General features: G+C 40.5%; 1 protein-coding gene across 1 annotated transcript in view; it reads right to left on the bottom strand.

Annotated features, from left to right (window-relative positions):
- The window catches only part of SLC25A24 (solute carrier family 25 member 24), a 64,122-nt gene extending 61,540 nt beyond the window's left edge, over window positions 1-2,582 (bottom strand). The window contains exon 1 of the mRNA XM_514375.8: window positions 2,150-2,582. Coding sequence (XP_514375.5) covers window positions 2,150-2,332 — 183 coding nt within the window. The 5' untranslated portion in view covers window positions 2,333-2,582. The remainder of the gene's footprint in view (window positions 1-2,149) is intronic.
- Window positions 2,583-19,569: the final 16,987 nt, after the last annotated feature.

Here is a 19,569-nt window from a genome sequence, read left to right as displayed (position 1 = left end):
GTCCCCACAAAAACTCATGTTGAAGTCTGATCCCTGATGTGGCCGTGTTGGGAGGAGGGACCTAACAGGAGGTGTCAGGGTTACGGAGGCAGATCCCTCATGAATGGCTTGGTGTCATTCTTGCAGTAGTGAGTGAGTTCTCTCTCTCATGAGACTGAATTAGTTCCCTCAGTAATGGATCAGTTCCCTCGAGGCTGGGTTGCTATAAAGCCAGGACACCCCTCGGATTTTGCTTCTTCACACATGTCCACTTCAACTTTGACTTTCCACCATGTTGTGACACAGCAGGAAAGCCCTCCCCAGGAGTCCAGCAGATGCCAGCACCACGCTTCTTAAACTTCCCAGCCTGCAGAACTGTGAGCTAAATAAATGTCTTTTCTTTATAAATTACCCAGTCTCAGATATTCCACTACAGCAACACTAAATGGACTAAGACAGGAAATGAAAAGGAATTTCACCTGCAGAATAGCAGACTTTACAAAGACTGATACCCTGAATGAGCGAGGATGTGGAGAAGCAAGCACTGTCAGTCAAAAGAGTGAAAATGGGTCCAAGGTTTCCGAAAGGCAATACATATCCCAGTTTAAAATGTGTGTTACCTTCAGACTCAGCAATGTCCACTCCTCAAAATTTATCCTATGAAAGTAACTGGACCAGAATGAGAAAATGAATACAAAGGACATCCATTGCAATTTCACTTACAATCGTTTTTAAACTATCAATAAAGTAAAAGGTGGTTTAAAAAGAATTGGTAACGTATACTATGACACAAACATATAACAGAATATGATGCAGTTACGTAAAAATGGTGATACAGCAGCAATTCTCAAGCTTTTTGATCTCAGGATCCCTTTACAATCTTAAAAATCATTGAGCACTCCAAAGAGCTTTCGTATATTGTAGGGACCATGGAGTTGTACCACTGAGATCTCCCTTCAAAGGCACCTACTGTGAGGAACACAGTTGACTTCCACTCTCTAGCCTCTAACCCTGGCATCTGCTGATGCACTGCAGCAAGGCCGTCCCTTTCCTGGGCTGCTTCCAGCCAATGATTGGACATGGTGGGGAACTCCAACTGGGCCATTTCTGGGACAATCAGCACAAAGTACCAAAAGTTGGTTCCTTCAAAGTATGAATAAAATACACAAAACTTTGGCAAGATTAAAGGGGAGAAAAGGATAGATATCAGGAATGAAATAGAGAACCTACCTACAGATTCAGTCAGAAGTGTTATAAAATCATCGGTGAGTATTATGAACCTTGGACAGAACGGGCAGTTTCAAAAAAAATTGTAACTTACTAAATCTGACTCTAGAAGAAACAGTAAACTGAAGAGGCCTATAACTACCAAAGACATTAAAAGAGAAGTTAAATATAACTATATAACAGTTGTTGGCCCTCATAGTAACCTAATCACTTTCCCTCTTTGGATAAGAGAATGCCAGTGTCAGGGAACGCTTCAACAGGGTTGGAGAAGTTCCACATATCTCCACCCTACTAAAGGGGCAGAAGTTCAGGGGCACAGTTAAGATGACTCAGAGAAAATGAAATTGCTCAGTCGCAGGTCAGGTCAACCCTTCAGATCAATTTATGTACCTAGGGCATTAACCTAGGAATGTCTTAAACAATGGAATGCCGCCATTCCTTCTCAACAGGAAGTGGGGGAAACACGCGATTGGTTTTCAAACAGTTTTGAAACAGCAGACAACACACATAGCTGCTGTAACAAAGCAGCTTCGAAAGAGATCGAATGTGTGCGCCTTTTTACAAAACTTGGGACCCACTGAAGTCTGACAGCTAAAACGGATTACATGTCTGCAAGGTATTAAAAAAAAAAACAAAGAACCTGGGATGGATTCAGGACCAAAGTGTCTTAAAAATTTAACAATGCCCGTGGGCCAGAGTGTCCACAACACTCATTTTATCTGGACAAATACCAGTAGACTTTCGTATTATGACCCACTTCTGTTACCGGGGTCGCCGGTCGCGGCCCCACGCCCGAGTTTCTGAAGCCACCGGAGCGCTGAGCGCCACAGTTCCTCCTTCCTCTCCTGGCAACGCCTCAGGCCGCCGCCCTCCTCGGTCCTCGCAGTGTCCCCAGCGCCCGCAGCCCTCCCTACGCTCAGGCGGCGCCCCGGCGGCGACCCACCTCCTCGGCGTCCTGGCCCAGAGGGATGCCCAGGTTCCTGAGCCCCTCCTGCAGCTCGCCGATGTCCACCACTCCGTCCCCATTGCGGTCCAGTGCCTGGAAGAGGGTCTCGTAGCGCGTCGGCGGCTCCGCGTCCTGGCAGGCCGCGGTGGGCAGCACGAAGCCCCGCAGCCAGCGCAACATGGTCCCAGAGGCGCGGGCGGCCTGGCCGAGGAAGTCACGGGAGATCGAGGGCTGCGGGGCGAGACCGGGACCAGCGCGAGGCCGGGCTGGGCGGGGCGCGCGGCGCAACAGCGTTTGGGGCGCCGTCGGGGGTGCGGCTGCGGCGCGCAGGGCGCAGGAGCGGAGACCCCACCCGAGCCCGCGCGACGCGCAGGGTGTGGCCGTCCCGCCGCTGCTGGGGAGGAGCTCGCCGCGCTGGCCTCGGCGGCACTGGCCGGGCCCGCCTCCAGAGAGCAGGAAGTGAGGGAGCTGCGAGCTGGGTCTCGGGAGGGGCTGTGCGGACCCGGGGTCGACCTCCGCCCAGTTGCCAGTCCCGCTGTCAGCAGTGCGGGTCCGAGAAAGAGGCCCCCAGCAGGTCCAGGGCTGCAGCGTCAGCGCGTCGGTGGCTTGGGAGCGGGGTCTTGAAGACTGGTTACTCCACTTAAAGACCCCCTCGGGCCGGAGCCTTGGCGGTCAGCCCAGAGCTCCTTCTCTCTGCCTGGAAACTGGGCCATGGAGGGCATTGTCTCTCACGGATGTCTAACTTTTTCGTGGTTGCACACCTGGGATGGCGATTCTGCTTTAAAAAGCAGAGAGTTAAATCCTAAAGCATCTATTGGAGCAATTATAAAACAAAAAGGAGAAACTCCTGGATTTGTTGCAGAAAAGATCAACAGCCATCTGCGTGGGCAGCGGGGAAAAGAAGGACTAGTTTGGTAGGCAGCTTAGCTAGGATTTGCCCGTGATTAAGCGTATAGAGTGTCTGCCAGCTGCACTTATCAGAAAAAACCACAGCGCCCTCCTCCTTCTCAAGATGGGTGCAGTTCCGAGGTTTGGAGCTTATTACTCAGGCAAGACAGAACTTATTACTGCCTAGCATGGAATAACGGAAGGAACATTGGACTTAACAGAGAAAGTACCTAATCCTTCAGATGTGACATAGCGTCTCCGGGTAGTCTCTCATCAGTAAAATGAGAATATAAATATCTGCCTTCACAACAAAGTTGTATATTAGGTGTGAAAGGTCTTAATTCTCTAAGGCGCCAATCAAATGAGATATCATTAATTGTAATAATTCTGTTCATTCACAGCTGCGTAAGAGAAACTATTGTTGTACTGCTGTTTGCAGAAAAGAAGATACCTCTGTACTTGTAAATTAGGGTGTCTCACATCTTCTGAATCACTACACAGAAATCAGTTGTTCCAACAACAGCCAGGAACTCAGACCCTGAACTTACCTCCTCTCATATCATTTTGTATGTTTAAGATATATATGAATCTAGAATTTGTAAATTAAGGGCTGCCTGCTTAGTAAAATCATCTTGAAACTGATTTATCTTTTTATATTACTTCCAACTTCCAGTCTTATTAAGAATCATTGCCTTCCTTTGGAACTGCCTTCAAACTTCAAATTTTCTCTGTCCTTGAAAACCTCTTTTAATCTCTACTCTGAATACTCTGTACTTGAAGAGAGGTTGCTTGAACTAGTCATCTTACACTTACATGCTTTCATTTTACTTTTTATTTATTTATTTATTTATTTTTCTTTGAGACAGTCTAGCTCTGTCGCCCAGGCTGGAATGCAGTGGCGCAATCTCGACTCACTGCAACCTCCGCCTCCTGGGTTCAAGCGATTCTCCTGACTCAGCCTCCTGAGTAGCTGGGGCTACAGGCTATTTTACTTTTTTAAAAAAGTAATACTTAGAAAAATTACCTGTCAGCGTTTTTGCTGAGAAAATTATCTTCACACCGAAACTTTTACTGGAGGGTTTATAGCAGTTCTATTCATAACTGTCAAGCGCAGAAACAAAATGTTCTTTAAAGGGTGAACTGGTAAACAACTTGTGTTGCATTCATACAGTGAGATAGTAATTAGCAATAAAAAGGAATGAATTACTGATACCTGTCAACAATGACATTCTGGAAAAGGCAAAACTGTAGGGACAGAAAACAAATCAGTAGTTACCAGGGGTTGCGACTCACGGGAAGGGAATTGATGACAAAAGAGCATCAGAAGGCTTGTGGGGATGATGGAGCTATTTTACATCTTGCTTATGGTGGTAGTGGTTACACAACTGCATGTGTGTGCCAGCAGAACTGCACACTAACATGGGTTAATTTACTCTGGGATATCAATAAATCTGACTTAAACATGAGTAAAATGGAATAAAAATTCTCAAAAGATCAATGTGAACATCAAAACAGTTTATGAATAGTTACGAAGTATGGGCCACACACCAGCAGCATTGGTGTCACATCAGTGTTACTGTGAAAATCAAAGCGTTTATGAAGTGTGGGCCACAGACCTGCAGCATCAGTGTCACTTGGGAGCTTGTCAGAAATAATCTCAGACCTGCCCAAGCCCACTAAGTAAGAATTGCACTTATACAAGAACCCTGGATGAGCATTTTATAAAGTTTGAGAAGCACAGCTAGTATGAAGCAAACCACTCGAAGTGCAACCTGTTACCTGTCTGCAATGAGTCAGACATTGAGAGGAAGGATTTAGAAACTTTATAGCAATTTGATAAAGTAATTTTGTTATATCTAATAATAAAACTCAGAGCTTGTCTTTTTCATTTCAATTTTCTAGTATTGCATTTTTACTGTATTTTACGACACTATGTCTGCAAGGAATCGAGATAACACCATGAAGATAAAAGGTGTAATTAACACTAGCAACTTCCTGCATAAGAGAAGAAACCTTTACATGGACATTTAAACATCTGGACGAAAGAAGGCACCCCTGCTTAATTCTACTGGCAATTCCCAAAGACCAGTGGTTCCTAGAGGGCAGTAGTAGAAACCCAGAATTCACACTTCCTTAATTCATTTCCTTGGTCAGAACAGAAGTCTAGGGTTCAGCCCAATTTAGCTACTTCTATTGTCCCCAACTTCTGGCCTTCTAATATACTACCATTTTCCACTGGAATAACCTTCAGACTTGACCAGTTTCAGTCCTTGAAGACCTCTTTCAGCACCTACTTTGGAATCTTTTAATAATCATTCTGGATTTGGCTAGTTTTAGTTGATAAACACATTTCTTCTTTCTATCCACTGAATCACTTACTTATTGTGTAGTGCTAATAAGACCAAAGAATCTGCCTCTCCACAAGGAACAATTCTATTTCAAAATCCTTCAAGAATATTCAGAAAGGAAAAAAAGATCCTGGTCATTGCTCCCTCAAATTTGAGTAATCACAGCATAGGCTCTGTAAGAGAATTTGATTGGTTCAGTGTAAAGCCATAACCATTACTGGAAGGATAATTTTTTTTTCATTGTACTTTAAGTTCTGGGATACATGTGCAGAATGTGCAGGTTTGTTACATAGGTATAAATGTGCCATGGTGGTTTGCTGCACCCATCAACCCGTCACCTACATTAGGTATGTCTCCTAATGCTATCCCTCCCCTCCCCACTCCCTCCCCTCCCCACCCCCAACGGGCCCCAGCGTGTGATGTTCTCCCTGTGTCCATGTGTTCTCATTGTTCAACTCCCACTTATGACTGAGAACATGCAGTGTTTGGTTTTCTGTTCCTGTGTTAGTTTGCTGAGAATGATGGCTTTCAGCATCATCCATGTCCCTACAAAGGACATGAACTCATCCTTTTTTATGGCTGCATACTATTCCATGGTATATATGTGCCACATTTTCTTTATCCATTCTATCACTGATGGGCATTTGGGTTGGGTCCAAGTCTTTGCTGTTGTGAATAGTGGTGCAATAAACGTGCATGTGAATGATTTATAATCCTTTGGATAGATACAACCAGTAATGGGATTGCTGGGTCAAATGGTATTTCTGGTTCTAGATCCTTGAGGAATCACCACACTGTCTTCCACAACGGTTGAACTAATTTACATTCCCACCACCAGTGTAAAAGCGTTCCTATTTCTCCACATCCTCTCCAGCATCTGTTGTTTCCTGACTTTTTAATGTTCACCATTCTGAGTGGTGTGAGATGGTATCTCATTGTGGTTTTGATTTGCATTTCTCTAATGAACAGTGATGATGAGATTTTCTTCGTATGTTTCTTGGTTGCATAAATGTCTTCTTTTGAGAAGTATCTATTCATATCCTTTGCCCAGTTTTTGATGGGGTTGTTTGTTTTTTTCTTGTAGATTTGTTTAAGTTCCTTGTAGATTCTGGATATTAGCCCTTTGTCAGATGGATAGATTGTAAAAATTTTCTCCCATTCTGTAGGTTGCCTGGTCACTCTGATGATAGTTTCTTTTGCTGTGCAGAAGCTCTTTAGTTTAATTAGATCCCATTTGTCAATTTTGGCTTGTGTTACAATTGCTTTTGGTGTTTTAGTCATGAAGCCTTTGCCCATGCCTATGTCCTGAATGGTATTGCCTAGGTTTTCTTCTAGGGTTTTTATGGTTTTAGGTCTTATGTTTAAGTCTTTAATCCATCTTGAATTAATTTTTGTATAAGGTGTAAGGAAGGGGTCCTGTTTCAGTTTTCTGCATATGGCTAGCCAGTTTTCCCAACACCATCTATTAAATAGGGAATCCTTTCCCCATTGCTTGTTTTTATCAGGTTTGTCAAAGCTCAGATGGTTGTAGATGTGTGGCATTATTTCTGTGGCCTCTGTTCTGTTCCATTGGTCTATATCTCTGTTTTGGTACCAGTGCCATGCTGTTTTGGTTACTGTAGCCTTGTAGTGTAGTTAAAACTCAGGTAAAGTGATGCCTCCAGCTTTTCTCTTTTTACTTAAGATTTTCTTGGCTATATGGGCTCTTTTTTGGTTCCATATCAAATTTAAAATAGTTTTTTCTAATTCTGTGAAGAAAGTCAATGGTAGCTTGATGGGACTAGCATTGAATCTATAAATTACTTTGGGCAGTATGGCCATTTTCATGATATTGATTCTTCCTATCCATGAGCATGGAATGTTTTTCCATTTGTTTGTGTTGTCTCTTATTTCCTTGGCATTGGTGTAATTCTCCTTGAAGATATCTTTCACATCCCTTGTAAGTTGTATTCCTAGGTTTTTTATTCTGTTGGTAGCAGTTGTGAATGGGAGTTCACTCATGATTTGGCTCTCTGTTTCTTATTGGTGTATAGAAATGCTAGTGATTTTTGCACATTGATTTTGTACCCTGAGACTTTGCTTGAAGTTGCTTATCAGCTTAAGGAGTTTTTGGGCTGAGACAATGGGGTTTTCTAAATATACAGTCATGTCATCTGCAAACAGAGACAATTTGACTTCCCCTCTTCCTATTTGAATATCCTTTATTTCTTTCTCTTGCCTGATTGCCCTGGCCAGAACTTCCAATACTATGTTGAATAGGAGTGGTGAGAAAGGGCATCCTTGTCTTGTGCCAGTTGTCAAAGGGAATGCTTTCAGCTTTTGCCCATTCAGTATGATACTGGCTGTGGGTTTCTCATAAATAGCTCTTATTATTTTGAGATACGTTTCATCAGTACCTAGTTTATTGAGAGTTTTTAGCATGAATTGGCTGTTGAATTTTATCAAAGGCCTTTTCTGCATCTATTGAAATAATCATGTGGCTTTTGTCATTGGTTCTATTTATGTGATGAATTACGTCTATTGATTTCTGTATGTGGAACCAGCCTTGCATCCCAGGGATGAAGCCAACTTGATCATGGTGGATAAGCTTTTTGATGTGCTGCTGGATTCAGTTTGCCAATATTTTATTGAGGATTTTTTCATCGAAGTTCATCAGGGATATTGACCTGAAATTTTCTTTCTGTGTTGTGTCTCTGCCAGGTTTTGGTATCAGTATGATGCTGGCCTCATAAAATGAGTTAGAGAAGAGTCTCCTTTTTTCCATTGTTTGGAATAGTTTCTGAAGGAATGGTACCAGCTCCTCTTTCTACCTCTGGTAGAATTTGGTTGTGAATCCATCTGGTTCTGTGCTTTTTTTTTTTTTTTAGTTTGTAGGCTATTAATTATTGCCTCAATTTCAGAACTTGTTATTGGTAGTATTCAGGGAATCGACTTCTTCCTGGCTTAGTCTTGGGAGAGAGTATGTGTCCAGGAATTTACCCATTTCTTCTAGATTTTCTAGTTTATTTGCGTAGAGGTGTTTATAGTATTCTCTTAAGGTAGTTTGTATTTCTGTGGGATCAGTGGTAATGTCCCCTTTATCATTTTTATTGTGTCTATTTGATCCTTCTCTCTTTTCTTCTTTTTTAATCTGGCTAGCAGTCTATTTTGTTAATCTTCTCAAAAAACCAGCTCCTGGATTCATTGATTTTTTTTAAGGGTTTTTCGTGTCTCTATCTCCTTCAGTCCTGCTCTGATCTTAGTTATTTCTTGTCTTCTGTTAGCGTTTGAATTTTTTTGCTGTTGCTTCTCTGGTTTTTTTAATTGTGAAGTTAGGGTGTTGATTTTAGATCTTTCCCACTTTCTCATGGGGGCATTTAGTGCTTTAAATTTCCCTCTACACACTGCTTTAGCTGTGTCCCAGATATTCTGGTATGTTGTGTCTTTGTTCCCATTGGTTTCAAAGTGTTATTTATTTCTACCTCAATTTTGTTATTTACCCAGTAGTCATTCAGGAGCAGGTTGTTCAGTTTCCAGGTAGTTGTAAGGTTTTGAATGAGTTTCTTAATCCTGAGTTTCAATTTGCACTGTGGTCTGAGAGACTGTTTTTTATGATTTTCATTCTTTTGCATTTGGCGAGGAGTCTTTTACTTCCAATTGTGTGGCCAATTTTAGAATAAGTGCTATGTGGTGCTGAGAAGAATGTATATTCTGTTGATTTGGGGTGGAGAGTTCCGTAGATGTTTATTAGGTCTGCTTGGTCCAGAGCTGAGATCAAGTCCTAAATATCCTTGTTAATTTTCGGTCTCATTGATCAGTCTAGTATTAACAGTGGGGTGTTAAAGTCTCCCACTATTATTGTGTGGGAGTCTGAGTCTTTTTGTAGGTCTCTAAGAAGTTGCTTTATGAATCTGGGTGCTTCTGTGTTCAGTGCATATATATTTAGGATAGTTAGTGCTTCTTGTTGCATCGATCCCTTTACCATTATGTAATGCCCTTCTTTGTCTTTTTTGATCTTTGTTGGTTTAAAGTTTGTTTTATCAGAGACTGGGATTGCAACCTCTGCTTTTTTTTTTTTCTTTTGCTTTCAATTTTCTTGGTAAATATTCCTCCATCCCATTATTTTGAGCGGATGTGTGTCTTTGCACATGAGAAGAGTCTCCTGAAAACTGCACACTGATGGGTCTTGAATCTTTATCCAATTTGTCATTGTGTCTTTTAATTGGGGCATTTAGCCCATTTACATTTAAGGTTAATATTGTTATTTGTGAATTTGATCCTCTCATTGTGATGCTAGCTGGTTATTTTGCACATTATTTGATGCAGTTTCTTCATAGTGTCAATGGTCTTTACATTTTGGTATGTTTTTGCAGTGGCTGGTACCAGTTTTTCCTTTCCATATTTAGTGATTCCTTCAGGAGCTCTTGTAAGACAAGCCTGCTGGTGACAAAATCCTTCAGCATTTGCTTGTCTGTAAAGGATTTTATTTCTCCTTTGCTTATGAAGCTTAGTTTGGCTGGATATGAAATTCTGGGTTGAAAATTCTTTTCTGTAAGAATGCTGAATATTGGCCCCCACATTCTTCTGGCTTGTGGAGTATCTGCAGAGAGATCCACTGTAGTCTGATGGGCTTCCCTTTGTGGGTAACCTGACCTTTCTCTTTCGCTGCCCATAACATTTTTTCCTTCATTTCAACCTTGGTGATCTGACAATTATGTGTCTTGGGGTTGCTTTTCTCAAGGAGTGTCTTAGTGGTATTCTCTTTATTTCCTGAATTTGAATGTTGGCCTGTCTTGCTAGTTTTGGAAAGTTCTTCTGGATAATATCCTGAAGTGTGTTTTCCAAATGGTTCCATTCTCTTCATCACTTTCAGGTACACCAATCAAATGTAGGTTTGGTCTTTTCACATAGTCCCATATTTTTTGGAGGCTTTGTTCATTTCATTCTTTTTTCTCTAATCTTGTGTTCATGCTTTATTTAATTAAGTTGATCTTCAATCCCTGATATCCTTTCTTCCACTTGATCTATTCAGCTATTGATACTTGTGTATGCTTCATGAAGTTCTCATGCTGTGTTTTTCAGCTCCATCAGGTCATTTATGTTCTTCTCTAAACTGGTTATTCTAGTTAGCAGTTCCTGTAACCTTTTATCATGGTTCTTAGCTTCCTTACATTGGGTTAGAACATGCTCCTTCTGCTCAGAGGAGTTTGTTATTACCCACCTTCTGAAGCCTACTTCTGTCAATTCATCAAACTCATTCTCCATACAGTTTTGTTCCCTTGCTGGCGAGGAGTTGTGATCCTTTGGGGGAGAAGAGGCATTCTGGTTTTTGGAATTTTCAGCATTTTTGTCCTGGTTTTTCCTCATCTTCATGGATTTATCTACCTTTGATCTTTGATGTTGGTGACCTTTGGATGGTGGTGACCTTTGGATGGTGTTTTTGCATGGGCTTCCTTTTTGTTGATGTTGATGTTATTGCTTTCTGTTTGTTAGTTTGCCTTGTAACAGTCAGGCGCCTCTTCTGCAGGTTTGCTGGAGTTTGCTGTAGGTCCATTCCAGAGCCTGTTTGCCTGGGTATCCCCAGCAGAGGCTGCAGAACAACAAAGATTGCTGCCTGCTCCTTCCTCTGAAAGTTTCGTCCCAGAGGGGCACCTGCCAGATGCCAGCAGGAACTCTTCTCTATGAGGTGTCTGTCAATCCCTGGTGGGAGGTGTCTCCCCGTTAGGAGGCTTGGGGGCCAGGGACTCACTTGAGGAGGCAGTCTGTTCCTTAGCAGAGCCCCAGCGCTGTGCCGGGAGATCCGCTGCTCTCTTTAGAGCTGGCAGGCAGGAATGTTTAAGTCTGCTGAAGCTGCACCCACAGCAGCCCCTTCCCCCAAGTGCTCTGTCCCAGGGAGATGGGAGTTTTATCTATAAGCCCTTGACTGGGGCTCCTGCCTTTCTTTCAGAGATGCCCTGCCCCGAGAGGAGTAATCTAGAAAGGCAGTCTGGCTACAGCTGCTTTGCCGCACTCTGGTGGGCTCCACCCCGTTCAAACTGCCTGGGGGCTCTGTTTACACTGTGAGGGGAAAACCGCCTACTCAAGCCCCAGTAATGGCCGATACCCCTCCCTGCACCAAGCTCGAGTTCCAGGTTGGCTTCAGAGTACTGAGCTTGCAGTGAGAATTTCAAGCCAGTGGTTCTTAGCTTGCTGGGCTGCTTGGAAGTGGGATCTGCTAAGATCACTGGCTCCCTGGCTTCAGCCCCCTTTCCAGGGAAGGAAACAGTTCTGTCTCGTTAGTGTTCCAGGCGCCACTGGGTTACGAAAATAAACTCCTGCAGCTAGCTTGGTGCTTGCCCAAATGGTCGCCCAGTTTTGTGCTTCAAACCCAGGCTCTGGTGGCGTAGGCACCCCAGGGAATCTCCTGATCTGTGGGTTTTGAAGACCGTGGGAAAAGCGTAGTATCAGGGCCAGACAGCACCGTCCCTCAGGTCACAATCCCTCAAGGCTTCCCTTGGCTAGGTGAGGGAGTTCCCCCGCCCCTGGCACTTCCTGGGTAAAGCGACACCCCACCGTGCTTCTGCTAGCCCTCCGTGTGCTGCACACACTGTCTAACCAGTCCCAGTGAGATGAGCTGGGTACCTCAGTTGGTAATTCAGAAATCACCCACCTTCTGTGTTGGTCTCTCTGGGAGCTACAGACCAGAGCTGTTCCTATTCAGCCATCTTGCCCCACAAAAGATCTCTGGGAGGATAATTTTATTGTGCAATAAATTTTGAATTTGGGTGTCCTGCTAGTCTTTAGTGAAACAATCATTTTAAGTTTTTGGCTCACTTACATCACATTAAACTAATTGGAAATTTCATCAGGTTTTCCAAGTCATTTAGGAGATGGAATTCAAAGTAAAACAAATTCCATCTCTTGTTCTGCCTATCTCCTAACCCCATTCCATCCTCCAAAATAAATGCAAACAATTCTCAATCATAAAAATATGGCTCTTAGTTACCAGAAAATTGCCATCCTCACTAAAATATGTAAATACTTCTCATTTCAAAATAGTTGTGTTAAATTAAAACTGCCTTAAAAACCACATACCTCAGTATTTTGAAATGATTAAAAAGACTATATTAAGACTGTTTCTAGATTTTCAGAATTTATTTAAATTAAAAGAATACTTTGTACTTCCAAGAATCAATAATCATGGAACTTGAATTGATATTTTACACTTATTTTTTATACGTAAAGCCCCCACCTCCCTCCTTTCCCTCCTTCCTTCCTTCCTTCCTCCTTCCTTCCTCGTCAGATTAAAGTCATCAGGCAGGCTAGAATGAGGAAAGCTGCACAACCAGAGTCAGAACTCAGGAAGGAAGGTGCTGAGAAGGGCAATAGCCTAATGAGGCTGAGGGATTGGTTATACACAAGGAGACTAAGCAAATAAATATGTTGAGGATAACGAGAGCTAAGTCAGAGAAGTGAGTTACAAATATGAAAAGAGTTAAGCTAGAATGAACCCTATAGTGTTGGATTATAATTAGTAGTAGTGGTGTGAGTTCATGGTTTTAAATATTTTTAGATATAGAAATATAAAGGGATGTGTATGTGTGTAATGTGCGTGTATGTATGTCTGTATGCACGTACATACATATATTTTCTACCTCTGTCCACTGAGAGGGCCTAGTAGCAATGAGAACATACAGTACCCAGATCTTTCTTTCTAAATATCACTCTCTGAAAGAAACTAGGGGACCTTGGAGAAATAGCTGATTGCAGGGTAGGGACAACAAAGGTCCAAAATAAGCACAGAACATCTCGTTTCACCAGATAGTAAGTGCTCAAAGAATGGAGTAGTGTCAAAAGGACACAGAGTCAGCTTGAAGGGGCTCTCCCTGGAAAAGGCTAAGACAATTTGGGCATCAAAATAAATAGTGTTAGCAGATTAGATCACATTAGATGAAACAGGAATCCATCAATCCACATGGATGTCATACCAAGGAGACAACAGAAATTCCTTCTCTAAAGTTGAATGCCAACTAATAAATGTTAGTGGAATGATGGAATTAGGATATCACCGTCTGGTGATCATCATGGTAAAAGTAATTAATTCAGGCAAGAAATATCAAAAAACGCTAGCACTCAGTGTGTAAGAGTTGGATAAGAAATGTGATATTTACCTTGTTTCAAACTGTGTCTCAATAAAATATTGTATATTACAAATGGAACAATGAATTTATAGTGAAGAAGCTTAGCAAATACTAGCTTATGCAAATGACCAAACTTAACGTCACCAGTAACAGGAAATAAGATCATGGGTCATGTGGTAGAGATAACATCACTTCTGTGATAGTCCCAACAAAATGCATAACCTGAATCTCATCATAAGGAAACATCAGAGAAAACAAAATTGAGGATATTCTACAGAATAGCCAGCCTGTAACCTTCAAATACGTAAAGTCCGGAAAGATCAGGAATGACTGTATTGCTCTGAGTTGAAGGAAACTAAAGAAATCTGACAAGTAAGTGTAACATGTGATCCCAAAGGATGTTGTTGGGACATTTGGTGTGAAACTTGGATGGAATCTCTGGGTAAACATATGTAGGCATTCCTTAAAGTGTGCTTGCAAATTTTTTGTCAATTAATTTCTTTTAACGTACAAACATCTAACGCCCTTTAAAAAGCCCTCCCTAACTTCCTCAGATTGTACCACTCCTCAGGTTTGCCTGTGATATATTTTCCCTTGCAAACTGCCTCTGTGTGATCTATACAAAACCAACCTATAATACTGTATCAGATCAGCAGCGCAGTATAGCAAAAGCGGTCAAAGTGATGCTAGACTGATGGAATACCTGTCGTTGTTGCCTAGTTTCATGGCCATGAATGAAGCTACAGCAGATAATTTACCTTCCTGCAATCTCTCCACTTGTGATGCTGTCTCTGATGCTACTAGCATCACGGAGAAGGGGTTAGAAAGCTGGCATGCAGAGGGCTGCAAAGGTGAGTGGAAGCAGTGATTATTCCATACCCACAAAGGTCGCTAAGGAAAAAGGGAATTGCATACTAGGTGCATAGCGTATGATCCATCCTTAACCCGAGAGAATCCCAAGTTAAGATTACGCTGGCATTCGTTCCAAAAATTCCCTCTAGAATACCTTCCTCCTGCTTATTTTGGGGCCAAATGTCTAAAAGAAAGGGTGAATGAAGAATAAACCAAATTCCCCTGATACCCACATTTCTTCCTACTTGTGTAGGAGACATTTCAAATAAGCACTGGCAAGATGCAATGTATGTAATGGGCACTGAGCGTAATTGATGTTGTTTCTTATGTACTTTTATAATACATTCTACAAAAAAGTTCATAAAGACTCCAAACTTTCCCAGCTTTCATTTTAAGATATCATGAGCCAGGAGAAAAATTTGTTCTATTTGTTGGGTGGTACATGGGGATAACACCTCATTCATATGAAGATGGAATTCTCAACCCCGCACAGAGGCTGTGCACTGAAACTGTGATTTTTGGTCCTTATTCGGAGACATATCCAATTTTATTTAATATCTGGCTCTTGTCATATTTGCTTAATTGCTTTCCAGCAGAAGAGCAGATTCAAAGCAGGAAAGTGTAAAGGGTAGCTGGGGAGTGGTCAGGAATGTGTGAGCCAGGCACAGTGACAGAAGAGACTAGTGGGTGGAGGAAGAGCTAACATCCAAGCTAGAATTTCATTACAACGCAAGGCAATCAGAAATATTAAAACAAACACAAGGGAAGCATAACTCCAAAAAAGGCTAATTATTATCTACATTCTTCGCTTGAGAAGACAGAGGAATTGCTACCATATTAATAAAGAGTTTACATAGAATTATTTAAAGAGAAGGCCAGTTACATGAATTATCTTATGTAAACTGCTTCCCCCCACTCATCTTACGTATATAAAGTTTTACAAGAAGAGATCCAAACACTGAAGAGTTCGGTACCATATTATAATAATGGTGATCAGAGTTCTAAGAAGAAAAGGGCTGGAAGTAAGATGGAAATAAAAGGACTAATCACAAGTGGTTCCGTAATAAAGTCTTTTGTGTTTTTAAAGTGCAAAGCAGGTGTGAATAGACATTTCTTCCCACATACTTTGTTCATTCAACTATTAAATATTTATTGAGTGTCTGCTATGTGCCGTACACAGATCTTCATATAGGGGATGCAGCAGTAAAGAAAACCAAAAAAATTCTCAGTCTTCCTACAGCATATCATCTAGTCAGGGGATACAGGAAATAATTTTATCACACTTAAAGGGTTTTATAGCTAGAAGAAATTGGGGTCATATCAATAACAATTAACCTAAGAATCTCTAAAAATTGCTCCCCTAACATTCATTTTAACAGCTAACACACTCTGCAGAGAAAAATTTTTAAATGCACATTTCTTATTTTAAAGTGTCTATTACTCATTTTTAAAGTAAAACTTTTTGCTATTTTCTTTCGTGCTTCTCTGCTAAATATACCCAAAAACTGAATGTCCTTTACATTAAAGTCTGATTGTATCTTCAAACTCATGACTACTTGTATCTTTGCAGTAATGTGGCTGTAAATGTATAATTGTAATAAGTTTCAAATAGTTTGAAAGCAATTGGATTTGCAGAGAGTTCATCTCTGTAGTGCATTTTCAAAATATTATTTTGAAAATTATATTTTGCTTCTGAAAGAAAGGCAACCACTAATGGAAAAACTTAATGTCTTAAGTAAGTGCTTAATTTGGAATACAGAAACCAGTATAATTTTAAAAAGAAAAATATTCTTTGTAGAAACTGTAAATTCTCCCATTATAACAGTGAACAGAGCTCCAGGTAATAATGCATAGGCATGTCAGGTTGCATCTGTATATTTGACTACGTTAGTATTAGTGACATCGGCGGATATACAAGAAAACCCTTGGAAAGAGAAGTGCCTTAGCCATGATTTCAGAGAGAAACCATTAGTAGACCTATTTATGATTCTATTACAGTTTTCAGATAGGATGTGAACATGGAATTTAAAATAGTTTAATTTTTTATATAAAAGGTTTTGTATATAATGTGTATCAGTGACTATTTTCAAAATCATTTTCATCAAGACACGTTTTTTCTAAAATGGGCATTGCCTACACACATGCACACACATGTACATGCACGTGCACACATTATTTTTTATAGTGTTGGGTTTGATTATTAAAGTGTTGTCAAATCTGTTTTATTTATCTGCATATAGCAGTGATTGGCTTTTTTGAATTGAAATTTTTGCACATTGATGCTTTGAAATAAGGAAAATTATTTATCTCTGAGCACTAAACTTACTTTTGCATATTTCTGTAATATTGCAATCCCCAGATCCAGATCGTGGGAGGTAAGGGAAAATGTGTGATTTTGTGTTTTGAATTACTGTCAGAATTACATACACAATTACAACAAACTTTATTTAAAGAACATTTCATTGTACTGTAAAAATCTCAATATTTATATTTCTTGTTTTTCTCTTTATATATTTTGCATTTTAATATGTTGAGCCACTGGAAATTTGTAACAGATTAATTTGTTATAGGAGATTAAATGTGTTGTCATTGTCTCCATTGTCTTTGTCCAGAGCCTATTATTATGGAAACAATAAAATTTATTGTGTCAAAAAAAAAAAAAAAGAAAAAGAAAAACGGCCACAATGTAATGTTGCTAACAGCTCAGTAGAGGGTGCTGTAACTTAAAGCTGAAGAATGGCTCTCGGATAGATTATGAAAGCTGAAAGGTGAATGCAGGCAGGAGGAGGTAAGAGAAAAGAAAAATAAGTGGATCTTTACTTTTTGAAAGTACGTCACTACAGTTATAGATCCTTGAAATACACCAACAAATGATACAGAACTAAAATATGATTTAAAACCTGAGTGTAACACGTTTTTTGTTTTAAAAAATATTCTCTGTCCATATTCACTCACTGTGCACCACAATATAACGAAAAAACAACAACAACAAAAGAAATGTAATACATTTATCTTTTAAAATTATATTATATGTTGCAAAATCGATTACATCAGCATCCTTCCACCAATAATAAAATTAAAGGTTCATATTGAGTCAGGACTTTTATGATTCCTGTGAATGATTTATCCATGACTCAGTCATCTATTTAAGCCTGAAGTGTATAATGTGACTTTAAGCTGCAAAAATGGACTGAGATGGTTAAAGTTAGTTTTCTTTTCTTTTCTTGCTTTATTTTATTGAGACGGGGTTGCCCAGGTTGAAGTGCAATGGCATAATCATGGCTCACTGCAGCCTCAAACTCCTGGGCTCAAGTGATCCTCCTGCCTCAGCCTCCTGAGTAGCTAGGACTACAGATATACACCACAATGCTCAACTAATTTTTAATTTTTTTTTGTAAACACTGGGTCTCACTATTTTGCCCCGTCTGATCTCAAACTCCTGAGTTCAAGGAATCCTCCCTCCTTGGGTTTCCAAACTGCCTGGATTACAGGCATGAGCCACCATGCCTGGCCTTATTTCTTAATTGTGGTAAAATGCACATAACATAATATTTACCGTCTTAACCGTTTTTAAGTGTACAGTTCAGTGGCATAAAGTACATTCAAACCAGTGCAACCAAACTCCAGAACTCTTCATCTTACAAAATGGAAACTTTGTACCCATTAAGAGTAACTTCTTATTCCTCCCTCCTGGAAGCCCCTGGCAACCACCATTCTACTCTATTTATGAATTTCACTACTCTAAGTACCTCATATAAGTAAATCATACATTGGTCCTTTTGTGACAGGCATATTTTATTTAGCATAATGTCTTCAAGTTTCATTCATTTGTAACATGTCAGAATTCCTTTCTTTTTAAAAGCGGAATCATATTCTATTGCATGTATACACCGCATTTCTTATCCCCTCTTCATGACAGACACAAAGTTTGACGCAAGTGTCATGGGTTTTGAGGACACAGCAAATATAATTAAGAAATGTCAGCTAACAGTTCTCACAATAAAGTGAAAGAGAAGCTGCTGCCTTGGGCAAGTTACTTGCTCAGAGTTTGTTGAAACAAAGAATATGTGAATTTTTCTCCTGTACCAGATGCGAGCTGTGCAAGACAGCCAGGGTGGGGTTGTCTTAGATTTTTTTCTGAAAGGGATTTCTGGAAGAAATACAGATTTCAGCAGGGGAAAAAATGTTGAGGCACCATCAGATGTCTAGCACCTGAAAAAGGAGATGTAAGTGACCAGCCAGGGGGAGAGTACATGATCCCCACTAAGCAACTACATGAGAGATCCATAGTAACAGGTGGGGTAGGGAGTCTCCACATAACTCACAAAACAGACCCATAAGAGAAAGAGAGGGCTTTAAAAGCTCTCAGGGCAGAGAACATAGGGCTACTCACAACTGTATTAGTGTCAAGTAAGAACCTGCTAACTGCCCGCTTCCTCTCCTCGCTATCCTATTGTGACTATGATGTGGTTAGCGAGCTAGAGAAGGAAGAATCCTAGACGGAGAAAAAAGAAAAAGGCAAACACATCCACTTTCTCCACTGCAGGCTTTTGGTCTGAGCTGGCCTGAGTGCAGGGAGAAGAAGTTTTAGCTTGAAATTGAGGTTAAAGTTTTGATGACCACCCTGGGTCTAACATATGAATTCCTTTTTGGAAGAAGCTTTCATTAACTGGAAGTGGTAAGTTGTAGGAGTTGCCCTTTCATCTAGAGCAAGGGAAGAATTTATCCCACAGAAGAAATTCAAAGTGACCCGGGGAATCACAGTTAAAATTGTCTATAATTGCATCTGCCAGTCATGCTTGTTTCCAGACTTAAAATATTCAGCTACAACTGTCTCCTAAACATAAAGATATTTAAGAGAAATGAACGGAGATAGCTGTTAAAGAAACATCCTAAATTCTAGATGCTTAACATGTATTATTCTTATTTAAGTCTTATAACATTTCCTCAAAGTTGGACTTAATACCTTTTTTTACGTATGTGAAAAGTGATTATCAGTGAGATTGAGTGACTTTCCCAAATGACAGAATCATGACTCATATCCCTGTTTGTCTGGTTCCAACCACCTTGTCCTTTCTAAATATCATCTTAGTTCACATTTCTTTCTCTTAGACATCTTCATCTTCTAGCAAATTAACTGAAAATCTCTAAGTTCCAGTTTCCTTATGTACAAGACCAAATTCATAATGCCTGCTCTGCCATCCTCCAAAGAATATTGAAAGAATCATGA

Source organism: Pan troglodytes, chromosome 1, assembly GCF_028858775.2.
Source record: "Pan troglodytes isolate AG18354 chromosome 1, NHGRI_mPanTro3-v2.0_pri, whole genome shotgun sequence".
Classification (NCBI taxonomy): domain Eukaryota; kingdom Metazoa; phylum Chordata; class Mammalia; order Primates; family Hominidae; genus Pan; species Pan troglodytes.
Note: the sequence above shows the minus strand (reverse complement) of the source record. Positions and strands in the feature narration are given on the sequence as shown.